We start from the raw sequence: 16,006 nt of genomic DNA, 5'->3' as shown, positions 1-16,006 counted from the left end.
AGGACTGGTTCTTATCTTCAAAAGCACTCGTTGCCAAAAAATCAAGTAAAATATGAATTATAGTTCTACATCTACATCTACTTAATACCCCGCAAGCCGCCGCAAGGGCGTGTGGCGGGGGGTGCTAGGACACCACCCGTAATTTAGAAAAGAAAAAGAAAAAAAAACCGCATGCAATAACCACAAAATCATATATATATATATATATATATATATATATATATATATATATATATATATATATATATATATAACATGGCATACATTCATGCATGAACACTTACACCCCACACACATGCAAACACTCAAACTACCAACTAACATACACATGCACCTGAAAGTATACCTAACATCTCTATAGTGTTTAATTTTGTTCCGACTTGTAAATTCAACGTTTTTATTTTTTCTAAAGTGACTTCGGTTTCTTACTATTATGATTTCTGATTGTTCGGGGAAAGAATGAGTATTTGTACCTATCTGTCCTAGAATCTATCTCCCTTAGTTTATCTTTGTGGTCTGATCTACCTAAGTAGTGTGGGGCCATTATAATTCCTTCAGTGTCATAGTTAAACTCTTTTGTTCTGAACCTTTCTAAAAGTCTAAGCCTCGCTTGTTCTCTCCGCACTTCAAGTGGTTCCCAGCCTAAATCCCCTAAGAGACCTGTCACACTTGTGTTTTTATCATAACAATTTTTAACGAATCTAGCGGATTTTCTCTGGACTTTATCTAATTCTTTTTGCCAAATTTTCTCCCACGGATCCCAAATACTTGGGCATATTCCAAATGAGGTCTAACTAGAGCAAAGTAACACCTCTCTTTAACTTTTTCATTATATTTCCCCACCACCCGTTTTATGAAGCCAAGTTTCTTTAAAGCTGATCCGCATATTGTCCTGATATGTGCTCCCCATGAAAGGCGTGGTGTTAGAACAACCCCCAAATATTTAACTTGATTTGCCGTAGTCAATACTGAACCCTCTATTTTGTAGTTTATCTCCTGTTCCTCGCTTCCTTTATTCCAAAATTTCAAAACTGCACATTTATCTATATTAAGTGTTAATCCCCATTTATTGCACCATTCCGAGATATTGTCTAAGTCTCTAGAGAGTAGCTCGCGATCTAGTCGGCTCCTTATTTCCCTGTATATCACCGTGTCGTCAGCAAATAACCTTAGATTGCTACTAACGTGTGTGCTTAAGTCATTTATGTATATTAAGAACAGAAGAGGCCCTATTACACTTCCCTGGGGGACGCCCGAAGTTACATCTCTATCGGTTGAGCACAACCCATCTATGACTACTATTTGTTTGCGGTTTGACAAGAAGTCTCTAATCCAATTAATTATTTTCTCATTGATCCCATAGTATGTAAGTTTATGTAACAATTTATTGTGTGGGACTTTGTCGAAGGCTTTTTTGAAATCCAGGAATACTGCATCGACTTGTGTGTTGTTTTCTCCCGATCTAAGTATATCGTGAATGAAGAGACTAAGTTGTGTTTCGCAAGATCTCCTTTTCCTAAATCCGTGCTGGTTGTGGATTAGTATTTTCCTACTATCAAGAAAGCTCATAATGTTAGTGACAATAATGTGTTCCAATATTTTACAAGAGATCGATGTTAAAGAAATGGGTCGGTAATTCGTTGGTTTATCCCTATCGCCGCCTTTATAGATGGGAGTTATATGGGCTAGCTTCCAGTCGCGAGGCACTGAGCCTTCTTCTATCGATTTTAGAAAAACAATATGTAAAAATGGGGCAATGTCTTCAGCTAATTCCTTTAATATTCTAGCAGGTATTTCTTCCGGACCAGGTGCCTTGTGTGCTTTGATACTACGGAGCAGATGTACTATTCCCTGCTTGGTCAGTGTAAGATCGCTCATGTGTTCCCCGGGTGGGTGTGGAGGATCGTTTGGTGCGTTTGTGTGTTTGTTGTAGACGCTCTGGAAAAAATGGTTTAACATATTTGCCTTTTTCACGCTATCTGTAATGATTTCCCCATTTTCCGTCCTCAAAGAGTGAACAGTGGGACGTTTACCCTGTATTTCCCTAACATAGGACCAGAATGACTTTGGATTTTCCTCAAGATATTCGCTTAGCATTTTAGATTTAAAAGAGTGTAGTGCTGTGCGCATAATACTTTTCGTCTTACTACGGCATTCTTTTAGTTGCTGTTTGGTTGTATTCATATAAATTATATCGTCACTTTTTAAACTCTTTTTAAAATTTGACTGTAGCTTTCTTTGCCTTCTTAATGCCGATCTGACTTCCCCGTTGTACCATCTAGGTTCCTTACTGTCGCATTTGAGTTTGGACGGGATGTACGTCTTTATTCCTTCGCGTAAAATATTTAAGAAATAATTCCAAGTGTTCTCTGTATTTGTTGTCAGTGTTTTTGTGATGTATTCTGGTATTTTTATGTTTAAATATTCTCTTAGTCCGTTAAAATTTGCCTTGTTGTATAGGTATATTTTACGCTTTTCTTTGTTTATTTTGACGAACTTAGTTATTAACTCTACAAGAATAGCCTTATGGTCACTGATTCCGTCTATTATTTCAATGTTAGTAATGATTTCGGGCATAGAAGTCGCAAAGATGTCTAGTATGCTTTGGCCCCGTGTTGGTGATTTAACTATTTGTTCTAAGGAGTGTTTTGTGAATATATGAAGGAGTTCTTGGCATGAATCTCTGTTTTTGGCAGATTTTCCTACGCAGTAGTTGTCCCAGTCAATTGACGGTAGATTTGTGTCACCAGCGATTATAGTAATACTGTTGCTTTGTCTGCTGCTGATAGTGGATATTTGTTCGTCGAGCTTGTGTAGGACATCTGTGTTAGAATCTGGGGGTCTATAAAATGAACACACGTATAGGCTTCTGCCGTTGTAGTCCTTAATGTTGCACCAAACGCTTTCTATGTCATCTACGTCGCATTCATATCGTTGGCTACTAAGATGTGACTTTACTGCAATGAATACTCCCCCACCCAACCTATTTGGTCTGTCCCTTCTGTAAATTGTGAAACCGTTTGGAAAAACCTCATTGTTTGCTATATCTCCCGTGAGCCAACTTTCCGTTCCAACTACTATGTCTGCGTTTGTACTGACAAAAATATGTTCAATATCCGATATTTTGTTTCTAATGCTACGGCAGTTTAATGTTATAATTTTAATATGGCTAATAACTTCTTGTTTTTCGGTTTTATGTACGCTAACAAAACTGTTTTGAGACGATTCGTGGTGAACAGAGACAAAAGAATTACATTCACTTGTATTGCTATCTGTTATGTATGTAGAGGCACCAATTTTATTAAATTTACGTGAGTTATATGTTGTTTTAACGCAAGTGTTTGTTTGTTCAAATTTTTTGGGGATATGAGAGGCATTACCTGAACTGAATTGACAAAAAGCGCTGGATTCTACTTTATTTTTCCCAATATATGACCTACGCTCTTGCCTACCAGCTATGCTAAACCCTCGAAACGTGTTCGTGTAACCTACGCGCTACCAACTGCGATGCCTCGGCAGTATAATGGACCCCGGAGCGATTAAGGGGTACCCAACACGATGAGAGGACGGGCCTCAGATCAACGAAGTCCGCTCCGATTCCCCGGCAAAATCCCAGCAATCTCTGATTTAAACCCTCAATGCGGCTCCAAACGAGCCTTCCGCGGTCTACACGCAGCACAATACTACATATAGTATACTTAATTTAATTGGGACCTTCAACTCTGCCTCGACTCGTTTCACCTCCGAGTGCATCTCCTTAAAGGAGCGCAGGATCTCTTCAGATCCACGTTCCGAGGCGTCGTTTGTCCCGACATGAGCCACAATGCGTAGCTTGGAGCAGCCCGTATTACTGACGGCCGCCTTCACCGCCAGCGTCGCCTGGGGTACCCCGCCGCCTGGTATACACCAGGACGACAAGAATCCAACACCTCCCTCCTGTTGGACTCTGCGGCGCAGCGGATTCATTATACGCCAGACATTTGAACTACCTAATATAACGGTTCCCTCCCTCCCCGACCGCTGATGCCTTACCCTAGGCAGTGCCCTCGGAGTAGGGATAGGGGCTGCAGGTACGGTGGTGCTGTCATCCGACAGCACCTGGTACCTGTTGGAGACGGTTCATCGAGATAGTTCATCTGATTTGCTGAAACAATTTTTAATATAAATCATAAAGATCAGTGCATGTTTTTCATGCCCACTGGAGGGAGACTCTATTTGATCCCAATCTTTCCTCACCAAGGGTGCATGTGTGCATTTAAAGACGCAACTCGAGCAGCCTTATAACGTTGACTTCTTTTGTATTGGTACTGGGTAGGGTTTCCGGGCGGTAATTCCTTCCCGCCATTCTCGGGAATAGTACTTTCTTCCTTCTTTCATCCCGTCCAACATCCCTATCCTGCTCCTTCCCTTTCCTCGTTTGCCTCACATTCTCCCCTCTATTACAGTCTTCAACATCCCGCTCCCGGTCAATACCCCCTTCATCCACTTTTCCTGACTCCCCAGGATATCTCCCGACAATTCCTTCTCCTTGCCCACCATACCAAGTACTTCCTCATTTGTTTTCTTCTCTGTTTCCATTTCACCTTCCCTATTTTTCTCATTTTTTTCCCTGCTCGGTAATTTAGAAAATTTCATACTATAGTGTTCAGCGCTTAGAGCAAAAGATTCACTAGTCTTGAAATTATGGTCGGCATCCATTTTTGAAATTTTATCTACTCAAGTCTTGCGTTGACCTATTAAATGTAGGAATGTCTAGAAATCTCGGAAAGACTACGCAGGGGCCAGGAACCCGGTTGACCAGCCTTCTCTACGGCTTTTCCGTTCATTAGCATTTACTGTAATAGTCATTATTACATATGATAAACGAATATTGAATAGAAAAGATTACTTCGGGAATTCTCGAGAATTCAATAGGAAATACGATTTCCCGTTCTCGATTCCCGAAGGTTACAAAATGTTGGGGATTTGGAAACCCTTGGTATTTGCTATAGCGTCATGTAATTAGTATAAATGTATCGTCCCAACGCCGCATGCACGACAGTATAATATGCCCGTCCTTTTGCCACGGCAACGAAAATTATTTAATTCCAATTGCACCATAATCACGTGGTCTTCTCATTCGGTCGACGAATAATGCATAATATTATTTATCATTGTCATTACATAAACCTCGTTACAATTAGGCAGTTGTCCTGGTGGCAACGTTCAAGTCTGGTCATTGGTCACTCTTAAAATTCACATACCTACAAAAACAAGAAGAACAGAAATGAGACAAAATGCTCTAATATACAATGACACTTTAAGATTACCAACCACATCTTTACTATTACACAAGGGCTAGGTTCACACCACACTTGCTATAACGCTCCGTCCATAATCACGCACTCTTGAACTTCATATACCGTTCAAAATCACGCTCCGTTAACACCTTATTCACTTTTGCAATACAACTTCTCACGCCGTCCAAATCACGTACAGAACAATACGTATTTCAATAAGTACAATAGTATAATAATCACTGGACAATAAAGTTTATTTCCCAGTGACTGCATTATAATTATTCTTAAAACTCCTAAAATTGGATGGAAAGGGCTCAAACAAGCCTCTAGGTAGCTGGTTCCATTCAATAACATTTCTGTTCAAAAAAGTGTTTTTTCTTATTCGTTTTTGGCGTCCTTATTTTTATTTTGAAACTATGGTCGTTTTTTCCCATAAAGTTAGGTTTTTCTATCCCTTGCCGAAACTCTTCCCACGCTTCGTCCTATTTAACAATTCTATGCATCGCGCCTAACCTACTCCTTTTCCTTCTATTTTTCAAACTCTCCCATTTCAGTACACCTAACATTTCCGTGGCAGTATCTGTCCTTAGGTACACTCCGAGCACATATCTTGCTGCCTTTCTTTGAACTTTTTCTATCTCTTTAATATGTCCCATCTCATACAGGTATGGTTCCCTTACTATGGAGGAGTATTCTAGGATAGGGATAACCAGTACCTTATGTGCTTTTTCTTTTGTGGCTAACCTACTTTCTTTTAAATTTCTCATTTCCCAATGAAGAACTTTAAATGCCCACCGTGTCATTTTATCTACTTAGACTCCCCGCCCAAGATCCCTAGTTAAATAAATGTAACCAGTAACCAGTTCACAGTCAAAATATTTCTTTTGAATGACGGTAAGGTTTCCGATTTTGGTTTAGTGAAGGCGGTATAATTACGATCATAATTTAGGGCAACAAAACGTTTGTGATCGTTGGAAAATTTCAGCGAGCAGTTTTTTTTCATTCTTGTCTTAATATCAACAAAAACTCAATCAAAACTCAACCAATAACTGAAATTTGTTCACAGTTTTCTTTCCCTTAAATATACTCTGACCATTTAAAATAGTTAAACTTTAATACAGAAGCTTTTAAAAACACTAAGATTGTGCTATATCTTCGAATTCAGATATTGATTGTATTTCAGCGCTGATTTATAGAAAATTGGTTGCTCGTAAAAATACAATGCGGGCATTAATTCACGCCCCCTTTTTAAGTCAATTTATAGATTCATATGGTGAAAAAAATAAATTCTAGTGAAGGAAGAGTCTAGAGGGAGAAGAAATTTATTTTAGAACCAACTATATGAGGATTAAATGAAAAATCCAATAATTTTCAATGATAATTGGGAACATGTATACAATTTTAGCTTAAGGGGTACATTAAAGTGCGGCTATTGACCGGGACTGTTGGTTTCAAATCCGGGTGACGCCTGTGAACACTATCGGCTACTACCAAGCTGCGTTTTCTTTCGGATATCAATACAAAATACCCCTGGGACACTACAGATGGTGTAAGGGGAAAAATTGCCACACCGAACTTTCTCTGCAGTGCGAATTCCGCTCGCCGTAGGGTTTAAAACAAGGTGTGTCCTCATCTTTACAAACCAACCTTTGGGTTTACGACTCTGGTGTTAAAAATTTAAATACTCTTTCAAAAAATTCACTCTTGTATCCTTCTCTTGTCCCGACTGCTTAAATTTACTTTGTTTCCGCTCGTGGAGACGAATACCAGGATTGGTGAGGCGATTACGTCCTTCTCCATATTTTAGTAAAAATGTTGTAATTCCCACAAATGTTAACGGTCTCAGACGAAGAAAAAATTGTCTCGCATCCTAGTTATATGACAGACATGATTATACAATAGTGAAACGAAACGTACCCTGTGTTTATGATCATTATTACTTGAGTAAACTGTAAACCTTTTAAATTAATTATTTATATTAATAATATCCTCATAGTCTCGCTGCTTCTGTTAAATTTACTGGTAAGACCCTCGGTTTTAACACGTGGGAAATCTGAATGTTCTTAAATATTTCTTTTAACTAAGATGAAATAGTATTTAAAGTTTATGATTGAAAATTTGAATTTCTCTTATGATAATCACACCACATGAGCTCATTTCTAATTAAAGGTTCTTCCTTCATGTTCTTGCCTGAATTCCATTCATTTAATGAATATTAGTAATCAGATTTCGTATACCAAAAGATAATTATCTTATTTTCTCCTTTGATAGACATAAAATACAAGGATATGGTTTCAGCTTCTTCGTAATTCTGCCAAGTAATCTTAAAATATAATTCCAAAGAAACTGCGGGAGATGCCGCAACAGTAACTTTTAACGGAGTCATCCGCTAATGTGCATTTCAATGCAACAATTTCAGAGTGTAAAAATCATTCGCCTTGACTGGGACTCGAACCCAGATCCCTCAATATCCGGTCGAGTGCTTTAGCCACTTAAGCTACCGAGGCGTCCTCTTAAACTCTGAAATTTTGGGGCTTTTAAAGGAACTAAATGTTGTGACGAAATACCGTACATACAATGTCACGTGCATTCGTAGTCGTGCGCGAGGCGCCACTGTCCACGAGGTTAAAGCCAACTTTAAACACTTATGGTGTTAATACTTTGACAAATTCCAAAGAAACTGCGGGAGATGCCGCAACAGTAACTTTTAACGGAGTCATCCGCTAATGTGCATTTCAATGCAACAATTGTGTTTCCACGTTCAAACGTCATCTTCAGGTGGGCCACCTAAAGATGACGTCGAACGTCGAAACCCGGGTCGCATCGAAATAAATTTCCTGGAAAATCACAAAGATGCCATTTTTTCATTTCGTCTAGAGGGTGTTAGGGTATTGAGTCAAATCTTTCCACAATCGAATGATAAAGTTTTGAAAGATTTTCCACAGAATTCCTCCGCATTATACAGTACTAATCGCAGGCATTTCAAAATAACTTCAAAGGGTATTGGTAGAAAGAACGAGAAAAAAATCCTTTACATGGCCTTATAATCATTAATCACAATTACCCCCTAAACTTTGAAAAGCTCAAAATCTCATGGAATCTTTTGATTTTATTGAAAAATGAATGTCATTAATCTTTCCCTTTTATACATTCTTTTCGGGTGAAAAATAATATGGGCTAAAATAATCTGACTCCGTGATTTGGATTCTGATTGCTAAGTTAAATACACTCCTCCGATGTTGAATTATTTAATAAATTTCGGAGGAGGAAATACGATGTCCTGCATCAATAATGTTTTGTTCGTCATCATTATTTTCGCCAGTCAAATAAACTATGAGCATAGTTAATCGCTCTGTTTCCACATCAGGGGTTAGTTGAAATCGATCTTAAAGCTGTAACTAAGTCGAGAAAATTCAAGTAGTAGTAGTTTTGAGGGGAGGCGACCGACAGCTAAGGTCATTTGCGCCATAGGGGAAGGACAGGAAAGGATGAAGGGTGGAGAGAAACCCGGCGTCGGCATTAGCCTACTCTTTACGAAAGGCGCCAAGGGGTCCGCGGCTTAACGTCCCATCCGACGGACGGCGTACTCACTCATAGTGCCCTCCACAAAGCACCTCAAGTAGGGATCGAGATACCTCTGAAAAATATTCAACACCGCCGGGATTTGAACCCGCGCCCTCAGGGTGGGAAGCCAGTACGTTAGCCCCCGCACCATCTCGATCCCCGAGAAACTTCAAGAATCTATGCTTAATTCGCCTCAGTGAGATGGAAGAAGCACTTTCCGTTTTTCTCATTTACGCGAATGTTAAATTTCCAATTTCCCTTCAGTTGTTATCATACCAAAATATTCAAATATACTTCTGTAATTTAATATGAGAAAGTTATTTTTGTGATTAGGGAATAGTACATTTAACCTTTTCGGAATGTACGTTCAACATCTGATCTAATGACGCCATGATTTTTCGGCCATTTTAGCTAAGCAGATGGTATGCATATTGCTAAAGGCTAGCCTCTGCAGCCTTTCATTGTTCCCTCTTCAAAGTATAACCTGCCTTAAACTTGCTACTGATGTTTGGGAGATTATATTCCTATTTGTATATCAAACAAAGGTTAGCTTCGGATGTGTTATTTTCATTTGCGGCTATATTCGAGCCCGTGCAGGCAAAAGTAGCAATATTAAGTTTTTTACTGCTTAAACGTCCTCATTGATTTAGTGTGATAACTTGTCTCTGAGCATCCCTTTGTAATATGGCAATTTTGATTTTAATTGCCGATCGGTTATGAGTCTAAATTTCTCTTTCATCATCAAGGCATTTATAAAATTAATCGCTGCTAAGCCAATGTGAGAATAAGATTTTGCGGTGCTATTCCAAGCCTTTATCGATATCGTATGCGTAGTATGCACTATAAATACGCAAACTGGTGCAATCTGGCGGCCATGACGCGGACTATAGCCCCGCCCACTAGCGGCGCTACTTGCCTGACACCCAATGAGCCTGTGCTTGGCGGATCGTCGAGCTGTGCGTATGTTGCCAGTTATGTTAGTTCCTGTTGTCTTTATTTTTACTGTTTGTCGAAAATGGAATTTGGAAAAATCACAACGAAGCAATATCAAGTTTTTGGTGAAGCACGGTAAAAGTTATGAAGAAATTACAGAAATATTGACAGCTGTTTACGGTGATAATGCTCTGAAGAAAACATCTGTTTTTAAGTGCATTCAGCGTTTTAAAGATGCCAACAAAACATCACCGATTATTCAAGGCTGGAACGCCCTTCAACCTCCTCCGTTGACGGCAACATTGATCGTGTGCGGTCCCTTGTCCTTAACGTAAACGCTGAGTTCTACCTTAGAGATCTCAAAGGTTGAGAGATCGCGTGGGTCGTGTGCGACCAAATTTGACTCAAGGCGATGGATGGATCCTTCACCATGACAATGCACCTGCGAATCCAGCATTGATTGCTCGCCAGTTTCTGGCAAAAAATTCAATTACCTTGATCCTTGATCATCCTCCTTATTCGCCAGATCCCGCCCCCTGCGACGTTTTCCTATTCCCAAAATGCAAAATTGTGATGAGGTAAGATCATTGGGAAAATGTGGAAGACACAATAAAGCAAGACACTACAAGAAAAATAAAAGTCTAACTGCCGAGGACTTCCAAGGGTGCTTTAAACAGTGGAATGGAAGATGGAATTAGCGTATGGCAACGAATGGAGAGTACTTTGAAGGGGAAAAAATCGATGTAGACTAAATTTTGCAAAATAAAGTTTTTATGGCCTCATTTCGCGTATTTATTGGACAGCCCTCGCATGCATGCAGATTGACTTTAAAAATAGATAATTGAACTGATAAAATATCATTTTTTTATTATCTGAAGTAACTTTTTGCAATTACATTAAATAATTTACTCCTGAGGGAGATGAAAATAACTCCTTTTGAACCTCGCTCTGAATTTCCCATAGTGAATCACTCTAAGGAGTCGTAATTCTGTTTTGTGTGTTTTAAACTTTTCAGATGCATCAGATGCCTTTCTTTCATTCCCTGTTCTTCCTAAACCTTTCTTTTCTTTCATTCATTTCAGGAGGATGCGGTACGAAAAGCTCTCCTGGCCGTCTTTGATGAAGACGGAGACGATTGCTTCTCGAGAGATGCGCTGTAAGTACACATTAGTGCACGTGGACTCACCCGTACGAATACGTAAATCCTGTGGCGATATTCTTTTAATTGATCTCTCCATCGATCTTTCAATTCCACCCCTATCCCTTGAATTCATCGTCCCCGTGTGATGCCTCTGCTCTCGAGCAAATTGTTTTTTATCCCACGTGAAATACCCACTCGGCGAAGAGAACTTCGGCGAAATTTTCAATTTTTTCGGGCAACCGGATAAAGCGAGGAAGAAACAGCTCTTTCGAATCTTTCTTTTATGTTCGAGTGCCTCCCTTTTATGTGCCTCTATTTTTTTCTGCCGAAACGATGAAATATACGAGACGAATTGGTATCTTCCTTTGAGAGTCATCGATCCACTTTGTCTTCCAAGGCTTTTAGACTCGTAACAGTTGCTACAATTGGGCATTTATCGTTGAATGAATAGTTTTTTATTCATTAAATTTAAACATTATCAGTGGACCTTTTTTTCCTTCTTTTTACTTGTTTTATTTATGTCCCAGCCTTGTTTATTTGACCTACTCTAGACAGTTTATGTGACCTTCTCTTGACAGTATCACAAAATTATTAATGGCATATGCTGTCTGATGAGCGACAATATGGACAGCATGGCTATGTAAAAAGAATTCCCATTTCTTGTATTTCAGCATCAAAGTTTTCTCATAAAATCCGTCATATGTTTTTCCGGCATTACATTTATCTGGGTAGTTTTAGTCTAATGCTATCGAGACAACCGTGATCAACGTGCATGTAAGAGTCAAGTTAACATGAATTATGAGTCAAGTTAATGTGAAATTTGAAATTTTTAAATTGTTTTGTCTACTCATTGAATGAATATTTTCAAATTTATGTTGCAGCTGAAAATTTCACAATGTTTTTCAAATATGTACCATATTGATATTGATCAAAATAGTATTGAATCCGTTATTTTTTGTTGAAACACATACTAATATATTCCAAGAGAATAATATAAATGTATATGCAAAGCAAATCATTGTAATAGACGGTGAAATTTCCCCTGGGAAGTGTAATAGGGCCTCTTCTGTTCTCAATATACATTAATGACTTAAGCACACACGTTGGTAGCAATCTGAGGTTATTTGCTGACGACACCGTGGTGTACACGGAAATAAGGAGCCAACTAATTCGCGAGCTACTCTCTAGAGACTTAGACAATATCTCAGAATGGTGCAATAAACGGGGATTAGCGCTTAATATAGATAAATACAGATTTTTGAAATTTTGGAATAAAGGAAGCGACGAACAGGATATAAACTACGAAATAGAGGATTCAGTACTGACTACGGCAAATCAAGTTAAATATTTGGGGTTTGTTCTCACACCAAATTTGGCAAAAAGAATTAGATAAGAGTCCAGATAAAATCCGCTAGATTCGATAAAAACTTTTATGATAAGAATACAAGTGTGACAGGTCTCTTAGGGGAATTAGGCTGGGAGCCGCTTGAAGTGCGGAGAGAACAAGCGAGGTTTAGACTTTTAGAAAGGTTCAGAACAAACGAGTTTAACGATGACACTGAAGGAATTATAACGGCCCCACACTACTTAGGTAGATCAGACCACAAAGATAAAATAAGGGAGATAGATTCCAGGACAGATAGGTTAAAATACTCATTCTTTCCTCAGACAATCAGGAATCATAATAATAAGAAACTGAAGTCATTGTAGAAGCATTAAAAACATTTAATTTACAAGTCGGAACAAAATTAAATATTCCAAAGATGTTAGGTATACTTGTAGGTGTATGTGTTTGCTAATTGGTAGTTTGAGTGTTTGCATGTGTGTGGGGTGTAAGTGTTCTTGCATGAATGTATGCCATGATTTTTGTGGATGCATGATTTTGTGGTTTTTGCGTGCGGTTTTTTTTCTTTTCTAAATTACGGGTGGTGTCCTAACACCCCCCGCCACACGCCCTTGCGGTGATTTTCAGGGTATTAAGTAGATGTAGATGAAATATTGATTAATGTATTTACTAAACAATTACTTAGAATATACAGGATCCGATTGAAACTAATGATTATAATTATTGATCGCTAATTACTCCAGTAATGGCAGCATTATATATCCTCGTGATCTTTTTAACATTTCATCTCAATTGTCCATGTATTGTAAAACATGTAATCCGGCTTCTCTGCAGAAGAATGCATGACGCCATTTTAGATATAATCATTGGCAATGATCAAAGTGAAATATTAGTTGGATATAGAATGAGTCGGAGCTCTTTTAACTGACTGAAATAATATAATATAGAATACAGGATTTTTTCAGTTTAGCACAAAATTGAATAATCGAGTATCGTTGCTCAATCGTCGATTCCATTCTTGACTCGGTCGGCGCACAGGGGTTTACAATAAATGGTGTTCTGTCACTTCCACAGCTTGGAGAGCACTGAGACCGGTTTCGTGGCAAAGCTCATCGTCCCCCCACCTACTCCAAGTGCTTTAATCCCACTTTGACCAATGGGAGCGGCGAGGTGAATTCAATTGCATTACTTTGGGAATGCATCCTGTAGAATTGACTGAACATTGGTTTAACTGAGAAACGTAGGCCAGAGGACCTTTTGTCACCCAAAGTGACTCATAAAAACCTTAGCTATCAATTCAAAGGTTTGGGTCGTAGGTGAGGGTTGAGCTCATCTAGTATTAAACCCAACGGCTTATGAGATTCACACATCAGGGTAGAAGGGGCAGTTCCATTCTCTGTACCACCTATGGTGAAGTGAGGCTGTCCAGAGATTTCCAGAGAGGGAATTGAACTCGGGCCCTCCGGTCAGTTTTCCAGCGCTCTATTCACCGGAAAACCACGTTCGCATCACTCCTTTAATATCTTTGCAATGGAAATGCATGCGTATAATACCCAACTTACTAATACGTACAGCGATGTCCAACATCCCTGAGGATTGTAGATATATTTTGCATAGTTAATATTTTTAGTTAAAAGCCAGTGTAAAAGTGCGATGTAAAGCATAACTGAGGGATTATTAATGAGTTCCGGGAATACCACATTGAATGATACCGCTGTTTCATGTATAATTTCAATCTGTTTTGTTTCGCCACTCAATGAATTGATCGGATTCCGTGGACGAACGAATAACACGTACGCGACGAAACGGCGGAAACTGATGTTAGCATTCGCTTGAATCTGATTCGATGCATATTTTGAAACTGTGAAACTCAAACTCGAGCGTTTTCTCTCGAGTGATTTTATTTTTAACTCCATGTTATGTGATATTTTGTATTCTCGATGATATCTTCCCGCTTGTTTGAACGCATTTAATCACGCCGATAACACCAGAATTGGCCAAACTCCCATTGAAATCAGTGCTCATAGCTCATAATATTACATTGCCAGTATTGTTTATATTACAAGTATATTGCTATTCTTGTATTTCCAAGTTTTATTATTTTTTCATATTTTACATTTACTCCAGATAATGTATTGTTAACGCATTAAAATCATGCAGGAATCGATTCAATTTTAAAGTTTAAAATAAAATATATAAATTGTGTGAATTTTCGAACTCATGTAGAAATGAAATTCTCGCTGATTGCCGATAATGGAAAGAATTAGACCAAAGCGGATGTAGAAAAAGTCTTTGAAGCTCTTAGGATGGTTATTGGCCTTCTTCCCACGGGCAATACGGGATGGCAACTGCAGGGTTATAGATAGCAAAAGTTCCACTTACCACCCTCAGCGTCTAGGGAATAATTAGTTCTACTCAATTGCGTGCACTTTCACTAGCCTCGTATGATTTTTTGTCAAAACCATTCTCGCAATACCGCATTAGAATGCCATTATATAATGTAGTGCTTTTAACAGTATTGCTTCATGTGCTTTATCCGTATTTAAGTTTCCCCCTCCACTTCTCGTCACTCTCTTTGGGGGGACGCTCCCGCTACCTGCAGCATTGGTTCATATTCCCTACCAGTGTCCTTGGGGAGGAGAGTGTTTATGTTGCATGTTCGTGTTGTAGTGGAATTTCGCTTCTTAAGAAAGGACACTCACACATATAGTTTTGACGCCTCGACGGCTCGACCGTCGTCATCAGAATGGCGTCCTCGGGGAAGAGCGGAGAGGACCTTTGCGGAGGAGGGGTGGGGAAGGAGAGGCAAGGAGCCAATGAACAAGGACATGAACAAGGGGGTGAGAGGGGATATGTAGGCAGCCATTGAATGCATTCAGTGGGCGTGGTTCAGCCCAGGGGGTTTGAATGACTGGGACACACAGGTATGCGCCATCTCGCGGGTTCTCACCCCTATGATACTTGCAAATTTGGTAAGGTTTCCAATCACCGAAACGGTGAAGCAGTCATAGAAAGATTGGTTGTGGGAAGCAGTGTGAGTAGGGATGGGATAATTAAGGGAGGTGGGAGATTTGGTGGAATAGCGATGGTTATTCATGCGGAGGGGAAGGATGGTCGTGCATTCGCCCACGTAGAAGGCAGGGGCAGAAGTTACAGAAGAGGTGATATATAGTGTTTTTTGAGGTGCAGGTGGCGTCGGGGTGGGATTTGGTTAATAAGGGAGGTGGAGGGTCTTAGAAGATGGCAGCACTTGCAGCGTGAGCGGTTGCATGGGGGGGAAGAGACGGGGGTGCTCGCAGTTGGTTTTTTGCCTTGAAGATGTCTCGCAAGTTCGACGGGCGTTTAAACGAAACAGAGGGACAATGGGGGAATAAAAGTGATGAGGACTGAGTGTTATTAATAATTGGAAAGAGGTCACGGATTAAATTTTTACTTTTGTGTGATCCGGGGAAGGAAGTGGTGATAAGATGAGGGCATTTCGGGCGGTTTGGTTTGGGGAGGGGAGTGTATTGGGTTGACGGTTTGAGGATTTTACTGTTCAGTAGTTTTTCAGGGTACCCACATTTTCTGAAAGAGTCATGTAGCTGGTCCAAGTATTTCTGTTAGGAGGGGGTGTTGTTGCAGAGACGGAAGCCACGATCTGAGAGTGAGAATGGGATGGAGCGCTTTGTATGAAGTGGATGGCAGCTGTCGAAATGAAGATACTGTTGCTTATTGGTTGGTTTAATGTGGACTGAGGTGTAA

At 39.6% G+C, this 16,006-nt stretch overlaps 1 protein-coding gene across 1 annotated transcript in view; it reads left to right on the top strand.

The window, feature by feature from the left end:
- The window catches only part of Gycalpha99B (guanylate cyclase 1 soluble subunit alpha 2), a 417,282-nt gene that overhangs the window by 274,792 nt on the left and 126,484 nt on the right, over positions 1–16,006 (top strand). Inside the window, exon 2 of the mRNA XM_071597019.1 lies at positions 10,859–10,932. Coding sequence (XP_071453120.1) covers positions 10,859–10,932 — 74 coding nt within the window. The remainder of the gene's footprint in view (positions 1–10,858; positions 10,933–16,006) is intronic.

Source organism: Hetaerina americana, unplaced genomic scaffold, assembly GCF_022747635.1.
Source record: "Hetaerina americana unplaced genomic scaffold, ioHetAmer1.1.p SCAF_8, whole genome shotgun sequence".
Classification (NCBI taxonomy): Eukaryota; Metazoa; Arthropoda; class Insecta; order Odonata; family Calopterygidae; genus Hetaerina; species Hetaerina americana.
This window is presented reverse-complemented; position numbering and strand designations above follow the sequence as displayed.